The sequence below is a fragment of the Sinocyclocheilus anshuiensis genome, unplaced genomic scaffold, assembly GCF_001515605.1.
Source record: "Sinocyclocheilus anshuiensis isolate Anshui unplaced genomic scaffold, SAMN03320099.WGS_v1.1 scaffold553, whole genome shotgun sequence".
Classification (NCBI taxonomy): domain Eukaryota; kingdom Metazoa; phylum Chordata; class Actinopteri; order Cypriniformes; family Cyprinidae; genus Sinocyclocheilus; species Sinocyclocheilus anshuiensis.
Genome location: NW_015539821.1, coordinates 2,376,748 through 2,399,059, shown reverse-complemented (window position 1 = coordinate 2,399,059; position 22,312 = coordinate 2,376,748). Strand labels below are relative to the sequence as shown.

General features: G+C 37.2%; 1 protein-coding gene across 4 annotated transcripts in view; it reads right to left on the bottom strand.

Moving 5' to 3' along the window:
- LOC107684085 (putative sodium-coupled neutral amino acid transporter 10) overlaps positions 1-12,102 on the bottom strand; it is a 28,010-nt gene extending 15,908 nt beyond the window's left edge. For 3 of the 4 annotated variants that reach the window (XM_016480252.1, XM_016480254.1, XM_016480256.1), the window contains exons 1-8: positions 11,879-12,102; positions 10,718-10,934; positions 10,286-10,403; positions 9,863-9,908; positions 9,695-9,788; positions 9,077-9,220; positions 7,657-7,781; positions 683-785 (exon numbers count right to left, since the gene is read on the bottom strand). In XM_016480252.1, the coding sequence (XP_016335738.1) occupies positions 683-785; positions 7,657-7,781; positions 9,077-9,220; positions 9,695-9,788; positions 9,863-9,908; positions 10,286-10,403; positions 10,718-10,807 (720 nt within the window). In that variant the 5' untranslated portion in view covers positions 10,808-10,934; positions 11,879-12,102. Of the gene's footprint in view, positions 1-682; positions 786-6,003; positions 6,129-7,656; positions 7,782-9,076; positions 9,221-9,694; positions 9,789-9,862; positions 9,909-10,285; positions 10,404-10,717; positions 10,935-11,878 lie in introns of all 4 variants that reach the window. The other variant, XM_016480253.1, reaches the window with a different exon arrangement.
- Between the last annotated feature and the right edge of the window lie 10,210 nt (positions 12,103-22,312).

Genomic DNA, 22,312 nt, shown 5'->3' with positions numbered 1-22,312 from the left:
ATATATATATATATATATAAAAAAATTACACTATGGATAAAATGTTTGGGGTCAGTTTTGAAACAATCTCTTATGCTCACTAAGGCTGCATTTATTTGATCATAAATACAGTAAACCAGTAATGTATTAGTATTAGTGAAGTATTATTACAATTTGAAATAACTTTTATTTTAATAAATTTTAAAATGTAATTTATTCCTGTAATGGCACCGGTCTTCAGTGTCACATGATCCTCAGACAAATCATTCTAATATGCTGATTTGGTGCTCAAGAAACATTTCTTATTGTTATCAATGTTAAAAAAGATTAACAATTATTAATGAAAACAGCTCAATATTTTTGTGGAAAACTTAAGACTTATGACATATGTCATACGTCATATGACATGACAATCCGATGTGTAAGATATTTTTATTAATTCCTATGAAATATGATTATAATAATTATGAAAGAGCACTTTCTCATTTATCAGCAAATTAAAAAGCAGCAGATAAGAGCTGTTCAGATTGCTTTGGCAAGATTTTAAGCTTTTATATCAACCCGTGACTAAATAATTAGCTATTTAACTAGTCACTCCAGTTGAAAAGGTTAAAACACAAAAATAAATCGAATGGTTATTGTATCAGCCTCAACAAGCTGCTGATTATCAGTTAGCAGTTAATGAATGGTCTCACACACTTACTGTGATGTAGAAGGTTGTGACCACGTTGAGCGAAGAGGTGAATATTGTGCTCATTCTCTTCACCGAGGGCTCATCCAGGCTGTCGTAAGTGGGCAATACTTGCCTGTGGAAGAAAAAGCTTTTTATATACATCAAGCTCAAGATGCATACATTAAAGTAGGTCAATAAAAGTTACAATTATGACATACTGTCGATTACTACTGCTGAAAACTATGTTTTAAAAAGCTCATATTTTGATAAAACGTTTATATTAGTTCTTTCAAAAATGTCTGTTATTTGAGGTGTAAAGATGTCTTAATCATTCATTAACAGGGGTTACGGTTCTAGGAGGAAGAACATTTAGTTGTACTGTACATAACTGATGTAATTCTTGTGGGTGAATATTTGATTTTGTCAATTGTCCATTTCTTGTGTCCTTGTGCACATCAGGTCTCCCCTTTTACAATGGACTGATCCAATGTGTTTAAAGTAAACTTGATTTTTGTTTTTATAAACTAAGAGACAACATATTATAATCGACAGCATGTCACAGATAAAGTCTACAGACTTGCATTAAACCCAAAGCATTCAGATTTATAGTAACGTTATGACAAAATATAACAAATATAACATCATGTGAAATCACATAAATGCTTATTTATTGGTTAACTCAAACTGACCAGTCACAGTATAATCATTATTTAGCATAAGGACATACTGAACTGTGCGTTTGAACTCTAGAGACATAAACATGCAAGAGAGCAAGAGAAGCAGGAATTTAATATAGAAAGGCCATCACTCATTTCAGACATACAAAAGACAAATGGAGGGAGGGTGTGAAGGAGGGAGAGTCGAACTGGATGAAACGAGCACTGATAAAGGGTTCAGTATCACTGAGAAACAAAAAACAGCTACAAAAAGAGCAGGAAAAAATCGATGTCTGTCATCAGGACAACCAATAAAACCAGACGCCAGCAAAACATTAAATGGGGAATTTACAATGGCTATATATTAGCGACAAGTGCTAGTCAGACTTTAGCATGTTATAAAATTTCTGGCAGTATGGGCTTTTGTTCGGGCTCTCCTGCTCTCAGCCCACTCACAGCTCTCGTAGACACAGTCGGAGCCCATTCCTGCTTTTATTAGGATATATACAGTACCACGTTCTGGGCTTTTAAGCCAACGCCTGATCTCAGACCAAAGGCCAGTCTGTCTCATAGATGGAACTCACTCGCAATAAAAACCAGAGCAGTGGGAAAGAGAGAGATGTCTATGTAGACTTCTACATTTTATGTGTATTTATTTTTTCATTTTTCACTTATTCATTAAAACACAGCAGTTTTGATACTGCTGAAGCATTCATTTTCCATTCAAACTCAGTTTGATGTTTGAAAATCTCCCACTGACTACCATTACAAAGTTTGGGGTCAGTAAAATTTTTTAAGAGACAAATTAATACTTTTATTCAGCAAGGAAACATTAAATGGACCAAAAGTGACAGACATTTATAATGTTACAAAACATTTATGCTATTTTTTATTTTCTATTCATCAGAATAAAAACTGTATCATGGTTTCCACAAAAACATTAACCAGTACAACAGTTTTGAACATCGATAGTTAAAAGAAATGTTTCTAGAGCAGGGGTGTCCAAACTCGGTCCTGGAGGGCCGGTGTCCTGCAGAGTTTAGCTCCAACTTGCCTCAACACACCTGAATGGAAGTTTCTAGTATGCCTATAAGAGCTTGATTATCTGGTTCAGGTGTGTTTGATTAGGGTTGGAGCTAAACTCTGCAGGACACTGGCCCTCCAGGACCGAGTTTGGACAGCCCTGTTCTAGAGCATCAAATCAGCATATTCTAATGATTTCTGAAGGATCATGTGACACCAAAGACTGGAATAATGGCTTCTGAAAATTCAGCTTTTCCATAATAAATTACACTTAAAATATACTAAATTAGAAAACAGTTATTTTAAGTTGTAGTAATATTTTACAGTATTCATGTTTTTTACTGTATTTTGATCAAATATTTTTGATTCAAAAACATTTAAAGAATCTTACTGATGCCAAACTTTTGAATGGTAACACGTTGATCGAATGTTTGCCATTCAAAATGTAATGGAAGTTGGCATTCTAACATTTATTTGTATACTGTATTGCACAAATCTCTACAATTGTCTCAGGATTCGGATAAAAAATGCTCATTTTGTTTCTCCAAGGAAACACTTATTTGCTGACAACATTTGCCACCCAACTGTTGATTCTCATACACAACTAGCAGAAAACAAGTCACTGTTGAGGCGCCATTTACCCAGAACCAAAGTCTAAAATCTGATTTTACTTGCCTTGCAAGCCCTGGTATTTCCCTCACAAATCTAATTTTATAATTTCCTTCTGTTTAAGTTTTAGTCTTTATAGTCCTTCAGCTTCCAAAAGCTTTTTGCCAATACCTTTCATGTTTTCAGCCATGACATGGATGAAAAATAGAATTCAGAATTCTACAACTAGTATGTCTGAAATCAGACAGACAGACAGCTAGAATTACATAGATATATAGAATGCAGTGCAATAAAATGGAGAGAAAGGACCCCAGAAAAGCCATTCCTGATGAATGAAAAGACCCCAAAAAGCTATTCCTGATGAAATTACAGTGTGTGTGGAGGGGGAAGATCAGGGACGCTACAGTCCCACTGCACTTTCTCTACACCTCTACCAGGTGTTGACATAATAATTATTTTATAATACTGCTAAAATGATCCCTTCATAACACCTAAAGCTGTGAACCAGTGATTCGATGCTGTGTAAGCTGACATGACAATTTTACGATAGGAATAACACCATTATTGTGTTTACACATTACAGTGGAATTTACACATTAAGCGGGAGCCGTATAAGGGCGCCAGTGGACCCAGAATGCTGCTGTTCAATGAACTGTATCTGTTCTTAGTCAAAAGAGCAACCAGGTCAACTTTTCTCTAAAGATTCAATTTGGCATCAAATAGAGCTCATACTAAATGTACTAAAGTAATAAATGTAAATGGATGGGTAAATGTAGGTGTTGACAGGAACTGTTTGTGGTCGGATCGGAGGACATGTCGCGCCGTCTCGCTCTTCTAATGATCGGGTGTAAGTGGCATTGTATGTCAATGCCGGCCAAGAAGGCACAGCCAAACATCACTCATCATCCTTCAGAGAAAGAGAGTGTGTGTGTGTGTGTGTGTAAAGTGGGAGTCACAGTAAGCTTCAAGAGCCGCATTACCTCATCCACACCAGAATCCAACACTGACACCTCCTCCACCCCAACACCCTCACTCTCCAACACACACACACACATTTGTGCTGGCATCTGCACACTCAGACACCTCAATTCTACTCACTTCCAAACACATTAATATCCAGACAGACAAGCACCATGTTAAGGATAATAGAAGGAACCTTCTATGTATATTTAACTGATAGAATTGTGTGGATAAAAGCTATTGTTTGTCACAAATTGATGTTTTTGTCTGAGAATATTTTACAAACATTTATAACAATTAGAAATGTTTCTTAATCAAATCAGCATATTAAAATGGCTAAAGGACCAGGTGACACTGGAAGATTGTTGTGGCTGCTGAAAATGTAGCTTTGTTGTCACATGAATAAAATGAGAAATAAAAATGTGAACGAAAATGAAAATATATTAAAAAAGAAAACAGTTTTCTTTTTCGAGATTATATTACTGTTTTACTTTATTTTTGATCAAATAATTGTAGCTTTGACTTAAAAGACTTATGTCAAAAGTATTTAAAAATACTACCGACCCCAAAATTTTGAAAGCTAGTGTGTGTATATATATATATATATATATATATATATATATATATATATATATTTGTGATTATATGAATACACTTAATTTCCCAGGATGTACTTAGTTTAATTGTTTACAAAAAACATCAATTTGACAAATAATATTAGACAGGTCAACTAAGTAAAACTACGATAACCATATATGCATTGTAAAGATTTGATGTATTATGATGTGGATATAGTAAAACTACAGTGGAAATGATTTGCACAATAAGAAATTAAACTTAAAAAAGAGAAAAGAAGAGCTGAAGGAACTGGGAGTGGAAGATCAATGGACATTGGTGAATGGTGTTAATGTTGTGAAAGATAAGAAACAGAAAGAAGTGAGTCAATGACTCTCCCTGGCCAAATTTGAGATTACATAACCTGCTAAACACTGAGAATACCAATCTCCCTGCATGGTTAGTATATTTGAGCTAGTGAAAAGGAAAGAAAAGAAACATGAAATTAGGTCAAGACAGAGAAAAAGAATGTGATCTTTATCAAAGTCAATAAACACTGGTCACAAGTCTCCCAGCAGTATCAAAGACCTGGAACAATGCTAACATGTTCAACATTAGTTTATGGTACTCCCACAACATATCAGAGTTCAAACATAATACAAATAAAGACTGTGTCAGTGCACATTGGTTGAATTCATCAGGGGAAGATCCGGTCACGATGAGTTCTTTATGAATGAACTATAATAAGGTGCAAAAACTCATCATTCCATGTTTATGAATCATTAATGCTTGTATCAGAATGCACTAATATTTCAACTGTATGCAGATCTGACAAGCTGCCAACTGATGAAATAAATCAAGACGACCTTGTGGGTCAGCCTATTATTGCTAAGAAAACCCAAGCTATTCAAACACGTTAAAAAGGCAAAGAGGCCTTTCATGGTTGGAATAGTTCACTCATAAAATAAACAAATTTTTTACTCACCTGTCATTCCAAACCTGTATGACTTTCTTCCAACACGCTTTGACATGGCAAGTTTTCAATATGCACATGTGCAAAAGAGATTTTAAAGCTATGGCAGAAGTAAGACAAACAGTGAATAAAAACTTAAATCTTGGTCTTTACCTTCATAAAAGAAAGAATATCATACAGGTTTGGAATGACATGACTGATTAAATGATCACAGATTTTTCATTTTGGGGTCAATTACGCCTTTAAGGAACAGAGTTAGTGTTAAGAATAGGATAAAAACTATACACAGAAGACAAAAAGTTAGACATTCCACGCAGGTTAGTGCCACACTCAACTGGATAAAGAATACAGTTACGGCATAAGCTGAGCACCATCAGAATGTATCAGTCTACTAAGAAGGTTTTCCATTTTCTCAGGGCAAACACACTTGTATTAGGTGCATTAGCTCTTGAATTCAAGGAATGCCATGATGTCCTTTTGTACCATGAAAATGGAGCCCTACATTAAACCTAACTGGCCTTATTCAGGCATCAGAAAGGAGGAGGGAGGCGGTGCAAGGATTGCGGAGTACTTACGACTGACAGGCAAATGCCATGCCACAGATAGGGATGCAGCGAAAGACGCCGTCCCACCGATTGTAAATGACCTTGTTCAGCCACTGGCCAGTGAGGAGGCCGTGTTTGAAGGAGGAGAGCACCATCTGTGGTGGAGGGGAGAGCAGGAGGGTTACAGATCATCCCATGAAGACAGGGCAGAGGGAGAAAAAAAGACCACGAGAAGGGCAGTGATGATGCTGTGATAAGACCCTTAGACTGACAATGAATAGTACATGGAGAACCTGTAATCTTTTTAAAGAGATAGTTCACCCTAAAATTTAAATTCTGTCATCTTTTACTCATCTTCATGTCGTTCCAAACCTGTATGTCTTTATTTTGGCATGGAACACAAAATTAAACATTATGGACAATGTGCTGGACACTCTTTTCAAATGCTCAGAAAAAAAGACACTGATATCAAAGTATCATAAAAGTGATCCATATAATTAGTTTCCAAACCTTCTGAAACTACACTATCATTCAAAATTTTGGAGTCGGCAAGATATTCTCATAAGTTGTCTCTTATGCTCACCAAGGCTGCATTTATTTGATCAAAAACACAGTAAAAGTATTTTAGGGAAAGGTTAGAATAATTTAAAATAACTGTTTTCTATATGAATATATTTTAGAATGTAATTTATTCCTGTGATGAAAAAGCTGAATTTTCAGCAGCCATTACTCCAGTCTTCAGTGTCACATGGTCCTTCAGAAATCATTCCAACATTGATTTGGTTCTCAAGTAACCTTTCTTATTATCAATATTAAAAAGTTACTTAATATTCTTGTGGAAACTGTGATATATTTTTTCATGATTATTTGATGAATAGAAAGTTTATAAAATGCATTTTAAATAGATTTACTCTATTTGACTTTACTGTCACATTTGATCAATTTAATGCATGCTTGCTGAATAAAAGTAGTAATAAAAAAAACTGGCCCCAAACTTTTGATTGGTTCTATATATGATAACTTAGTGTAAAAAAAATACTGAGAGTTAATAACTGCCTAATTTGAAAACCATATGGGTTTAGAACAATATTATAGTGAGCAAATTATTTTCATTTTTGGGTGAACTACTCCTTCAAGGGGATAAACAAAAATCAAAAACAAAATAATTTGTCAACTAATGGATGAAAAACAAATCATACTGATAAGCTTCCATGCATAATTTTCAATGCCAGTTCATCTCTACAGGACATCAAAACTTTGCAGCTGCATGTGAAAAGGGTAAAATCTGACTGCTGCACACGTTTGCAGAAAACATTTGCGGCAGCTTGCCAATTTCCCTTCAAAATCAAGAGCGCCAGCCCGTGAAACCATCAGAATCACCACCAATCCCAACCCTATCAGATCTGCTTACCCAGTCGTAGGGTTTAATTCCAGCTGGAGTATATCAGAGGATGCTGGGTATTACCAAAGTTGAGACAACGCTGACGACACACAACATATATAAATTCTGCCATCAAGACACAAACTCACACACTCACTCACACAAAAATACCCTGAACCGGATGGCACCAACAAACAGAACTTTGGATTGAATGAAGGTGGACAGAGGAGGAAGGGGATTTTGGGTAATGTAGTTGAATCCATGGCAGTGGTATGGTCCGTTCTCTGGGGCGGATTACTTACGGGTGGCAGCAGAAGGTGGTGGCGATAATTGGCAGACACTGTATGACACCCTTGAAGCGCCACAGATGTACTTGCTCCACCCAGGAGCCACTGATTATTCCGTAACGCAGAGAGGACAACACTATCTATAGGCCGCCAAGTCAGAGCGTCAGATGGTTGGTCGGAAGTCAGCATCAGGAATGGGGGCGGGGCAGCGGTTTAGATGGGGGCAGAGGGAAAAAATAATTAGATGGTAAAATGCTAGACTAAGAAATGGGTTGGGAAAAAAACACCCCATTGAGATGGATAAAAGGAATACAAACTGCATAGGTTGTGCACTCAGTGCAACACACTAAAAAAACTTAAAGGACCTTAAAGTCTTCAATATCAATGACTAGTAGAAATACTTCTATTGTATTAATTATTGACTGATTGATTGATTGATTTATTGCAATTTTATTACAAATTGCGTTATCAGCATAGTAGTTTCAGTGAAAACTTCACAAGTTTGTGTAAAATCAGAGTTCTCCAGATTTTAGAATGTTCCAGAGAGTCTTGTGCTGCACTGGAACACTTGACTGTATGGAGTTTACATGATCAGTATAATAAATTCACAAATTTAATAAGAGACCTAGAAATAGTGCAGAACCTAAAATATATCTTAATCATTCTTTGTTTTACATTTTTTACTGTATGAAGGAGTTTACATGATCAGTATCATAAATTCACTAATTTAATAAGAGACCTAGAAATACTGCAGAACCTAAAATATGTCTTAATCATTCTTTGTTTTACATTTTTCAATATCCTAAAACTTATTCCAGAAAAAAAAAAAATCAACATTTTCAATATAAGCTCAGCATTCTGCGTTCAACACTAACTCAGTATAAAGTTTCGGAATGTTTTGTAATGGTTCTCTTCAGTTCTTTAAGAACTTGCATTTCACTTTTACACTTTTCCAGATTTAGAACAAGAAACACTGAAAATCTGCTGGCATGGTGAAGCATATTCACATTGTATTCACAAAAAGAACAGCCAATCACCACATTACACTCTTCAAAAGGAACAAAAAATAGGAAAATTTCATTAAAAAAAAAAAGCTATAAATGAATTCCACACATACTTAATACACTGCATCGTTGAAGTGACTTGAAGTGAAGTGAAAAACATGACCTTAAAGCAACCATAATGAACAGATGTAATCTGAAGTGTTTGAAATTCATGTTGAAGTGCATTCTTACACTTTACAAAACAGTTTAATAAGATTTAATATACTCAAAATGCTAGAAGATCAAATTACTTCCTCATACCAAAGGCAAATATAGTGAATATATGTATATATATAAAAACTGCCTACACCTGAATGAGGGTGTGCTGATGGGATCTGATATTACGTATTTCAGGGTTAAAGTTTGGAACTGTGAAAAGAGGAACGACTCACCGTGAACATGAAGAGTGTGTAGAAGATAAGTGCCATGGCTGAAAATGACTGGATTGACGACATCATGTTTCTTTGCAAGCTGAGTGGTAGCACAATGAACAGCGACACAGCAATCAGTAACACGATACGGATGCTACGCGTCACCTGAAGGAGCAAAGGGAAAACCAGTTGTTGGCTAATATATCTATCTACATGTATATATATATAAAAAACAGCTAAATAATCCCTGTTTTATGTCAATTATTAAAAAAAAAAAAAAGTAAAATACAGATTTGTGGCCAGCAAGAAATATTTATAACCAGTCAAATTTCTCAATTCACCTGTTACTGGCAGGTGTGATAAAAAGTTCATTTTCACACAGAAACTGTGATCTCATCTACACTAAAGTTATAAAAAGTGTATGAAGTAATTTTGTTATGGTTACATGACACACAGCTCAGCACTTTTTTTTTTTTAAGATAATGGCCTTTGATTTTATCATTTCAGAAGGTTTATGAACAAGGGCAACGATCAGTTCTGGAAACTGCTTATAATTAATTGATTTGGAAGAAATGTGTTAGAGTAACAAAAGGATTTAACAATTTTATTCACATGAAAACCTAAAAGCTTATATTTTACCTCCAGCCCAAGCAGCTGAGCAAAGAAGTTGGACCCCAGATCTGCGATGACGACATAGAAAGCAATGCATGTCCCCAACATGAGGCCAATCATGCTGAAAACAGAGAGAGAATATAAGTAAATAATACAAGCAATAAGAGAAGCTGAATCTCCACAAAGTCATCTTACCTTAATTCCACAAGAGCCTTGCCTGGTTTTCCATAAGCATGAAAAGCTGGGAAGGGAGAAAGAAAGGAAAAAGGCTTCTTGCAAAATTGTTTTGTAAAATTACAGGGTTTTTTTATTAAAAACATTTTTTTACCACTTCCACAAAAAGGGTTGATTAGAATTTTTTAACATAACACTAATATCACAAATACTACTGTGGCAGGAGCTCTTTCAGTCTACATTAGCGGAGTGTTTTAGGTTCTTGGCTTTTCTGTTTTATTTTGCTTACTCATAATGAGAAAAATACAGATGTTGCAATCTGGTCACCTAATTTAACAATATAATGAATTTTCACTGTAATCAACACTGAGGATGCTTTAAACATTATCATGATGGAAATTGATGAAACCTCTTAGTGTGTCTGCTGCTTTCAGTCACTCTCACCTAGTCCAGCGTAAGTCCTGCGTTTGGTGTTACTAGCTGAGTGGACTAGAAACATGCAGGACTGGTGGGTCATCCACGAACAAAAGAACAACAAAAGTGTGCCCAACACAATTCCACACTGCAGAGAGAATGAAAAAGAAAAATGGCTCAAAAAATTAAAGGACAAATACAGATGTCTTATATATTTATATTCCAGCCCCAGTAAATGTTACATGCTTTTACTGATTCTTGTAAAAAATAGAGTGGACAAACTGAAATGGCAGCTTATCAATTTCTGATTCACTTCATTCACTCAGTTAACAGATTATTAACCAGAAAAGTCATGTGTAAACAACTCCAAGTCCATATGGCAGATTTCAACATATGGAATCCTCCTATAAGCATACAAAACAACACAGCACACGTTCCCATAAGCTCTAACCATGCGTTTACCTGTTTGAAGCAGAAGGGCATTGTCAAGACGCTCACACCCACGATGCTGTTTACAACGTTCATGATCAGACCCCAGTTTGACACAGTCATTTTGGCTCTCTGACAGCTGAGATCTCAAATATCCAGATGGGTGTGTGTGGTGCTTCCACACTGGCCTAAGGTTTAATTGAGATAAGTAGGTTGATGCAGCTGTCCTTCAACTGGTCGTTATGATGCTCTGTGGAGACGCAGAAGAAAAAAAAAACTTAAGCATCACATTCAACGCTACTGAACTTGAGGGACTTTTTTAAATGTACTCATTTGCTAGAGTTATGCTTTATATATAAAGAGGAATATACAGCTTAATACAAAACAGCAATATATAAACCATTAATAAACAATTAAATAGCTTATTTATTCATTTTGTATGCTCTATGAGATAAAAAAAAATGCAAACAGCTTCTGGAAACAGTAACCAAAGAAAACCAAAGCAAATAAAAATCTATATAATCAATACAAATTTATACTAGTAAACTCTATACCAAACAGACTCTGAAATATACAAAAGATGCTAGATTTTGAGTGATATAGAAGATTTCCTTTCATGCTATACGAAAGCAGGTCATTACAGAATTACATCTGGAACAAATTTAACACATTTATCTATTGTTGGTCTACAGACATGTTCGCCTAACCTGATTCCCTTAAAACATTAAAAACGACATATCTGTAATTGCTGCACTGATTACAAACATTCAGTGTAGCTGTCAAATGTGTTTTAGGTTTTCCTGCCATATGGCAACAGTTGTGTTGTCAGGTGCAACTCATAGAACAAACTGATTGGTCATTTGTGGGAAGATTTTTTGAGGGACTCAATAAAATCAGAAACGGCAGCTTGTGTTTACATGTAGCAGACACAGAAAATATGCTGTGTTTGCTTTTAGTTTTGAAACACTGTTGAAAACAAAAATTTCAATTATCAGAGTAATATCAGTGTGCATGTGACAGCATATGTGACTTTTATACACACCAGTAGAAGTCATTATTGTATACTACTTTTAAATTGGCTAATTTAACATGCTATTCAATAAAGCAATTATTATTTCTCATAAGTAAACATTGTCCGTTATAAAGTTTCCCATATCAAGAATGAGGAGGTTATAAATAAGTTTGTTTACGTACCACGTCCACACTTTTTCCCAACAGTCCTTCATTTATAAGTGACCATCGGTTCGTGGCTGTTTTAAAACGATTATAAATAAACTTCCTGTTATAATTGTGCCCTCTGTATAAAGTTACAGGAGATTCAACAAATATTTAGAGAGAAAATATGCAAAAATGTCCTTGTTTCCCCAATCTGTAACCAGGAAGTATGCGCAGCGCTGCCAGTGTGGCGTTACCAAAGACAGTAGTGCGCCCTGCTGCCTCCAGTGGCCAGGGGTGGAACTGCACGCTGCCTACAGCCTATCACGGTTAGTCACTTTTGTTTGACAAATATAGCTGAAATTGGAAGTTGACGGTTTGTTCGTTTTGTTTTCAAAGTAACTAACACCTGCAATATCTTTTGAGTCCCGCAATGCTTTACTTTGACACACGGTGTAGAATTTATGCATGCAGAGATCATATCAATGGCTCAGTCTGTCAACAGCACCTACACAGACGAATCACTGTGTTGTTTCATTTGGAGATTTGAGCAGGAAAGGGAAACAGGAACAAGGGATGTTGATCTGCAAGAGGAGCCCCACGGAATCTGGGCAACAGAGGCTTCTGTTCTGGTGTACTCGTGTGTTTGGAGGAGAGTGGTTGGGACCAGCGGTCCCCAATAAGGCATGCGCTCTCCTGGGAGGGGATTTTAGTGTGTTGTTTTAGGGGGCTGGTTTTAGAAAGGAGACAGGAAAAGTCTGGCTATTGTGTACCACTGGCCTTCGAACCTAACTGACAAGTCAGCCCATTGGCCAGAGGGTCTTGTCACTCCACACCTAATCCCTGAAGATTGGAATTAGGCCCGAGCAGCAGAAGGGGAGACAGTGGGCAGATTGCTAGGCAGATTTGGTGGTGGGGGGGAGAGATTCTGTAGCCAGGAAGAAATTAGACACAGGCACCCGGTTGAACCGCTGACCTCCAGGGGAAACCCCTGGTCAGCGCGAGGTCACAGGAGCACAAAGCTGGGCGATGAACTGCGAGAGGTCAAGCATGTATGCAGCTGAAAGAGAGTCTTTGTGAGCTCAGGCATGCACAAAATTTCCCATCAGCCACCAAAGTCACAGGCTCCTCAGGAAGCCAAGGAAGGGGGATGAAACCTGGCGACGGAGAGTTGCAGCACTTGTGTGTGTGCGAGTGACCTCAGAAAGGACACACAAAGACTGCAGCAGTAATCACATTTAATTACACATCAACCAGCCTTGTGAATGAGGTTTTTAATGCAGACTCTCCCTACACACAAAAAGACTGACATGTGCAGCTAAACATTGCCTATCTTTGAGCAAGATTCAAGATTGAGGGTAAAAGTTTAAGGATTCATCATTAAAGAACTCATATTAATCGTACACTATTTAAAATATCAGGGAAAACGTGTCCCTCCCAGTGTATATAGTGGTTCCAGCCCTGCTTTAGGAAGAACATTTGGGAGATGACACAGAATATTAACTGGTGCTTGAAAACAGTGTTCATTGTTTCATGGATATTTCTTGTTAAATAAGCAGAACACAGCCTCAGACACATCTACACGTCAATGCGTGGGGGTCAGCAACGTTGTTGGGAATTTTTCTCATAGTAACACATGCGCAGGCATAGCACAGCTCCTTGGCATGTGCATGTGGACAGTAAAAGTGTCAGAATGACATTTACACTGTTAACGACTAAATCTCTCTCTACGTTACAGATACTGCTATTACGGCTTTGGATGAATTTCTCTCACACACACAATCAAACACACAAGATGCCAATTCTGCAGCAGTAATCACATTTAATTACACATCAACCAGCCTTGTGAATGAGGTTTTTAATGCATACTCTCCCTACACACAAAAAGACTGACATGTGCAGCTAAACATTGCCTATCTTTGTCCTCCTAAAATCTATTAAAGCCCTCTCTATTAACCATCAGCATCGCTAAAGGCTGCAGATAATGGCCATTATGTTGATAATTGTGAATAAAAGGAACAAAAGATGTTTTTTGTGTGCAATGCCTCAATCTACCGTTCATCCAAAGGTCGGACCTATTTATAATGGGAGCCTGGTTGAAACGATAAGGGCTGAATTCAATAAAAGAAACGAATACCTGATCCTGTGCCAATAATGTCAACGCTCAGTCGCTAATCGATTACTTAAGTATTCTAAACAGTCCTGTCTGCATTTGTTTATTCCAGTGTTACCTGTTTTAATGTGATTTACTAAATCAAATCATTTGCTTATTGGATAATCATTAGTTTCAAATCTATTTCAAATCCATGGTGGTGTGTTTTAAATACAGGCTCAGTGATAAAGATAGATCATTTTAGAAGAAAAACCTTTGAACTGTGTTCTGCATATGCAAGTTTTATGTGTACCTGAGAATTGAATTAAGAATATTTTTCAAATTAATTTGCTTATATTAAAGTGAGAATGTTTTCCTTTCAGATTAGTTGTCCTGTCCATTTATCAGTTGTCTGACCACATGTGTACAGACGCTGGATGCCTGTGAAGCACTCACTGAAAGTCAGTCTTTCAGAAAGAGTGCCAAATTGTCTTTCCCCATTAAAAGCTGCTCTCCACTCAAACATGGCAAGCATCTCGGCTTGACAGGCGGCTATTTTATAGGCCTGAAACATTCCTCTGCCTCTTTCCTTGCGTCTTTTGCTGTACCCAACCCCCCGTGACTGCCAACTACAGTAGCGTCTGTTCATTAGTTTCAAATCTATTTCAAATCCATGGTGGTGTGTTTTAAATACAGGCTCAGTGATAAAGATAGATCATTTTAGAAGAAAAACCTTTGAACTGTGTTCTGCATATGCAAGTTTTATGTGTACCTGAGAATTGAATTAAGAATATTTTTCAAATTAATTTGCTTATAGGATAGATAGATAGATAGATAGATAGATATAGATAGATAGATAGATAGGGAACCAATTCTTCAGTTCTAAGTTTTGCATAACCCTGGTGACAAAATAAATAAATTAATTATAATTGACAAAAACCACTAACACCGAATATATATGCCTCTTTCCTTGCGTCTTTTGCTGTACCCAACCCCCCGTGACTGCCAACTACAGTAGCGTCTGTTAGTACATCTCAATCAGGTCTTCATGTTGAATTGGGCTTAACTAACCCCACTCAAACAGCCATGAAATAGCAGAGAAAAAACTCACCATAAATCTTTACACAGGGAAAAAAAACTCAGACTCGTAAAAAAGGAGGGTGGCAAGAGTTGCGCTGATGGGCTGATCTATGTAGCCTCTCCTCTCAAAGTTATGCACAGCCATCCTCATACAAGCCTGCCGTATATCAACCACGGGGGCTGGAGGGTCCGGTCAATGGCGGGGCCTGTTAGATGCGGCCCGCACAGAAAGGGCTCCTGTGTCGGCTCCCACAGGGTACCTCCAATTAAAATCCTTTTTTGAGACATGGTTATGTGCAAATTGTACTTGGTAGGGGTGTCTGCATGGAGAAAGAAGGCACCTCATTCCTGTGTGGCGGTGGGGAGTGATTGGGGCGGTTTTGGGTTTCTGTAAAACTAACGGATCATTTAGGGCTTGCTTGATGAAAGTGTATTCTAAATATAATATATTACGCCTTAAATGCTTTGATTTGGCCTCAGTTTACACAAGCAACGGCCACCGCATGCTTCTGGAAATCTTTCTGTGCCGCTTTCGGGCCTTTCAATAATTATTTGAGAAATTTGCGTTGGCTGTTTCTCACTAATTATATCCCTCATGGAAAAAGAGAGGAAACAGTGGCAGCTCAGTGCCTTAAAAGAGAAAAGCATAGATCACAGATCATTTTAGTGGCTCCTCCCACTTCGGCCCCACCCACTGAAACACGACCAATCACAGGCACATTGCTCAGACCAGATATGTGGCTCACAGCTGCTGAGGAATTAGTGGGGTACAGCCAGTGCTCTCCTAACATTACTAATGAATCTCTTTTAGATGACTTTCATGACTTCACATGCAGCAAGTGAGCTACCCAGCCCCTGCCCTCTGATTGACCTCATCCCTGGCCGTTTCTTCTTAGTAGTGACTGAGGGGAACAGATGGGGTACAGGAATACCCCCCTTTCCTTGCCCGCTTTACAGTCTTTCTACCCCTCAATCAAATAACCATATAACCGCCTACCCCCCTTTTTTATGGATTATGACCCCTATCCAGTGTTGGGCAGTAATGCATTACTTAGTAACGAGTTACTGTAATTTGATTACTTTTTTAGTAACGGAGTAATTTAACGCGTTATAATTTTCAAAATAGTAATTAGATTATAGTTACAGGCCGAGGTCTCTATACGTTACTGCCACGTTACATTGCTGACAGAATGCAGTGTTTTATAATCTAGAGATTGTAAAAAGGATGTAGCACAAGCACTGTCGAGTCAAGTGCCAGTGGATTAGAGACCTGCTCTCCCGCGAGACCCGAGCGCGTGACAAGATGGGCGAGTGCTGGTGCGGGCGGGTAGACACTCGTGTGCATTACTAGACACTCGTGAGTGGGGGATGCGGGAGAATAAAATGATTCACGGGACTCCCGCAAAATAGAAATATCTAAACATAAAATATCTAAAACAAATAAATCGTTATTCATCTATTGCACAAAAGCAACATGAACTAATATAAAATATAAACGATTAACAGGTGCAAGCTGTAGGCTATGCAGAGTTTCTATTTAGGCTATAACACGTGTTTGCAGCGTGCTGACATTTGCGTGCTCACGAATCCTCTCATTATAACACACGAATTGTAGACATTATGAAAGATTCATTATGCATATATTTACTGTGTTATAACAGAGATTTGTGAGATTGCGATGAACTGAGATGTCTTTTAGAGATTATAAATGCAGCGCTCTTTGCTGGCATTCTGCCATCCAAACCATGCACGCAGCAGCCGCTTGCTTTAGTTAAAAATAACAGTGTTCTGTGAATGTTGATGCTGTAATAACAAATATTTATCGGGAGCGTATATGCTGGGATTTCATAACTTTCATGGAGAAAAAAGTAGCGTAACTAGTAATATTACTAATTACTAGTTACTTTTGAAATAAAGTAATCAGAACAGTAACGTGATTACTTTTAAAAGGAGTAATCAGTAATCAATAATTTGATTACATTTTTAGAGTAACTTGCCCAACACTGCCCTATCTCTCTCTTCTCCATCAACAGTGCAACTTTATTACTCTGTTCTAGAGAAGAGAAGTGTCGTTCACTGTGGAGGAGACGTTTGTGTTACTATCAGTCATGATATCTTATTATTCACTGAATTGTTCAGCATGTTTAGATCACACAATGCATTAAAAAAAAAAATAGGTTACACGATAAATTGTAAAACTGATCTGGTGAAAAGAATGGAGGCATTTATTATGTAATGAGGGCATTTATTATGTAAATTTATGTATTTTTAATTTGTATTTTTTTAACAATATCTGTATAGTGCTATTCTAATGTAGCCATAATATTAATATAATAAATACAAAACATGTACATCATAACGCTAGGTTACATCGATAAGCCTATGATGGACCCTTTTCTCAAGACTGTGATGACGCGTTTAATGGTCATCAGCATCGTAAATCCTCTAAGGTCTTTCATATTTGTATTTTTTTTTAAATGTATGTACATTTATAACAATATTCTTTGTATTATATCACATTTGCATCAAATGATTAAAAAAAAAACAGTTAATACTAATGCGAGGGTGTTTCTAATGCAGCGTTTATGGGAGGGATGGTAAATTTGACATCATTCTCTCTTCTGACTGCCGTTATCAGTCTCTCTCAATTTTTTTCCTTTATTGAAAGTCATGAAAACACTATCGTGAAGTTTTTCTTTTGCTATTTGAGCAAATGGGAATGCAAAAAATATATTTGTGGTAGTCTCCCATTCACTGCTCTTCAAGTTAACACAACTATGACGACTTCCGCTGCCGAGAAACCCGGAAATGTGAAAAAGTGTCTTTATGATTGAGTTTTTGAACCACGGCACACATGACATACTGAATTCGGAACCGCATAAAAGTACACTACTATTATAATTTACCATATCTTTCTATAGCAGACATAGTAAAAGTAGTGTGGTAGAATGCGGTTCAAAAATCACCAACGGTCTTTATAAGTGATTAATTGAATCATTCATTCGATTCATTCGCAAAAGCTGAATCATTCAGGAACGAAACAACACTACTGCGTTGCTCTTCTGTGGATTTTAAAGACAACGTAACTGACAATATTGTGTGGTCTGAACTGTAAGTTACTCAATGTTAACTTTTTGTTTATTGAACTGTTGTATAAAAGCAATATCACATTTTTCTAAGAAATGGCCCAAACCGCCATTCCATTGCTAATTAATCTAACCTGACGTTTTTGAATTAGCAACGCAGACTTGTTCTAACAGAAATGTTCTTATGTTATATTGTGTGTGTGTGTGTGTGTGTGTGTGTGTGAGAGTGAGTGTACAGTATATGTTAACAAAGTAGCCTACCTGTTTTTACGATAACACTGCCATAACAAGCCATTTTTACTTGTGATTTGTGATATTGCTGCTTTCATGAAACGTTATTTATATGTAATGCAACTTTCAACTTTTATAATGTATGCATTATATATTAGGGTGACCATACGTGCCATTTTACATTAGCATGTTGTTCAAAACAGAATTAATCTAGCTTTATTTAAAATGTACACTTATAGCCTATATAATAATCCAGGATTGCAGGATGATTACTGGCCATTAGTTGAATGGGTAATTTGAGGATTAATTTTTTTCTCCCTTATATAAAATGTTTGTGTAATTAAATTAGATTCATAAAACAAACTCTTTAGCCCCATGGAAAAAGTCAGAGGGCTTCTTATGGCCAGTCCGTTCCTTCTTACAGTCCGTTCCCGATCACATCCATGTCATCTTTCTCTTTTTATCCAGAAGCTTCTGTATGGATTTCTTGCATTCAGTGTCTCTCTGCTTTCCATCATAGTTTTCATTTTTGATCGTTTTGTCAGATCTAATAGCCACATACACGTACACGCACTAACACACACACGTACGTACAATTCAGAAGGAGCACAGCAGCTGAAGTGAGCAGGAATCAAAGAGACATTGGGGATTTTTAATGGCTCCAAATGGCCATACAGTGATGACAGTGTAGAATCAACATCCATCCATTATCTCTGTATCCGCTTCTAACTCAGCCTTCACGAACACACGCCCGGGAACACTAACACACACAAACACACACTTACACTCAAACACAAGCAAATACAGACAGGTACACGCTCATCCAGAGAAAGTGTGTCACACTTGCTCCGGGTTTTCTGGAATCTCAGGCCCCCTCCTCACTCTCTCGCACTCTCACTTTTTATTGCCCCGTTTCCTCCTCCTCCTCCTCCCTCGTTCTGTGGTGCAGAAATGTGTGAGGATCGCCACAGAGCAGCTGCTGGCAAGAGCTGCAGGTTCAGGCCAAAGAGAAACACATTATCCTGTTCTAAACAGGAAATGTCTTCTTAAATAGCCATAAGTAAAGGCTTCACTGCACAGTTGGGCCCTGGAAACACACTATTTTTTATTTCATGTCGAAAGCCGGCATATGTAAACATAATCACACATAAATCTAAACAGTTATTAGTTCACAGTCTGTCTTTTATATATCCTCATAGCACAGAGAACATTTGTGACCTGGAAATGTTGTGAAGCTTATCTATATTGGTGCATTATGTGCATGTACAGTGGTCCCAAAAAGTATTTGGACACCTTTAAACTTTTGAAATGTATACATGTAATGAGATAGCAAACTGATGCTAGTAAAACTAAGTAATGCTAGATTCTAGACCTTTTTTAATTGTTTTAACTTATAAATATAGAATATTTATAGAATAATATATTTTATATTATATTATATTATATTATATATAATAAATAAATAATAGAGAATATAAAAAATAGTAATAGTACCTTGTAGAGAGAGAGAGAGAATGTTGTGATATATTTATAGTTTTATAATAATTAGGAATAATTATATATTGATATAAATGTATAGAAATATTTTTGTATTATACTATAATGCAATATTTTACCAGACAGATCCTCACAAATTATAATTTTTTTGTTTTTTTAAATGTATGCTCATATTTTTCTACTAGTAGCAGCAGTGATCTTTAGGCATTGTGTTGTACATATGAGTGTAATTTATTTATAAAAAAAAAACAATATAGGCTGGAAAGATCCAATCAGAAGATTGAAAGATCCAGTTATGACATTTTGTTTAAACATTACGAGGTCAAAAAAATTCATGGATGAATCGTTCACAATAAGATCTATAACATTTTCAAAATAGATCGGGTGAATTTTCATTCCATGCTGACTTAAAATAAATGCCACTTGGTTTGATATTTTATCATATAATGCAATTACATTTTTCATGCATTTTTAAGTGTAGCGTAAGTGTCCAAATACTTTTTGGAGCCACTGTGCTTGTGTATTTTCCGTATGCTGCTTATGAGTTGTAAATAGCCCTGGTTTTGTGTTCGCCTGCCCATGAGTGAGTGGACTGCACACAGACAGTGGCAATCCACATGAAAGCCTTCACTGTCCCCACAATCTTGCCTTTGTTCTTACACTGGTCTGATCAAGGGCAGTCTTTGTGAGCTCCCTGTGCCCTGTCTGCGTGCACTTTCAAGGGGATATTTCTCTTCCATGTCTACTCCTTTGCTTTCTTCTCTCTCTGAAATTTAGCTCTGTAATTCTTGCCTTTTTCCAGGTAAATGAAAAAAAGAGGCCCACGCGATTGATGTGTTTGGCGGTTGTAGGGGACGCGGTGGTGTGGACAGAGGAAAGTGGTTGACGAATAAAGCTGTCTTCCCTTTGTCATTACATTCTCCTCCCCATTTGTTTTCTTTTTCAAGTGTCCTGAAACAACAGTGCGGCTCTTTATTTTCTGTAATGGTGCTGCTTATTTACTGTGAGTCATTGACTTTATGCCAAAGCCACATTTTCCAGCAAGTTTTGAGCTGTAAACCGCATCAAAGGAGGGATGGGGTGGGGGTCATTCCTGCAGTGAGTGTAAATATTTGGGCACGGAGCACATAGTGGGTGGCACTTTGTGTTCACGAGAGAGGAGTGGCATTGCCTTTGGACACAGAGCGATAAAACCATTCCCCTCTGTGCTCCGGCGCAGGAACTAACCCTTTACCCAGCTCTCCTTCACTGCTTAATTAGCTTAGATGATTAGATGAAGCCCACAGATAGGCTGCAAGGGGAATAACTAGCACTCTGGGTCTCATTGCGGTGACTCAATATTCTGATCAGGTCTATTGTCTGTATTTGAAGATGCTACAAACAGGTGGTCTGGTCAGGCAGAATGAAACTAGATTTTTACATTTGCACAACTCGCCAACATGACACTGCAGTGTTCTGGGTGGCTGCTAGGGCATTTCTGTGTGGTTGCTAGGGTGGCCTGGGAGGTTGCTAAGGCATATCTACATGTTTGCCAGCAGGGCTGAAATGATTAGTCGGCATATAAAAAAACTGTCGAATAGTCATTTTTGTCAAATTGTCATTTGATCTCATATGACATAATGTAAAGACCTGCAATAACGTGGTTTGACCAGTGTGGCGCTGTAGCAGAAGACTGTATTCAGCCCTCCCGGCTGCAATCCAACAGAAGACACGCTCATTAGAAGTGCAAACGAAGTCAAACCAGTAGAGTGAGTGTACGAAAGCTGTCATGTGTAAAGGCCTCAACAGGGCCGTTTCTAACCAATTTGACGGCCTAGGCGAAATCCCTATTGCCCCCCCCCCACAAATTATATATATATATATAATTCTTTTCAGACACTAGTTGCTTGTCACATTCAAATTGGTTGTCATAGTAACGACACTAATTTGTGGAGATTCAGTGCATTGAGTTCCACAAATCTGAATGCATTATTTGTAAATTGACTGTTAAGATAAACATTTTGCACAATTTAGTATCTGTAATATCATTGTGTTGCCACTAGATGCCTGTATAGCCCTATGTAACAATCCCTAGTGGCTAAGACATTGCACATAATTTACACATAAATTAATTTTATTACATTTTGATTTGGATACTATATACTATACTACTACATATTGTTTAGATATTATCAATAGCTACTTTTTTGTCTTTATCTGTTTTTTGTTCATTTTTTTTGTTGTTGTTTCTTGAAACATTGATTTAAAGTGTCAGTTGTTGCATTATTATTTCAGTCAAACCTATAAAACCCCTTTGTTACCCCAAACTACATATAAAAGCTTTATCAGTGGCATAAAAGTAACCAATGCAGCTACTTAATCATTTGCTACTCGTTAACGCGTTAACATCCCCTTTAAACAATGTGACGCTCTGCCCTCTATGACGCTGCTCCCATTAAGCGCTGTTGGAAGTGAATGAATTGATTCAGCATTTCGACACCTCCGTAA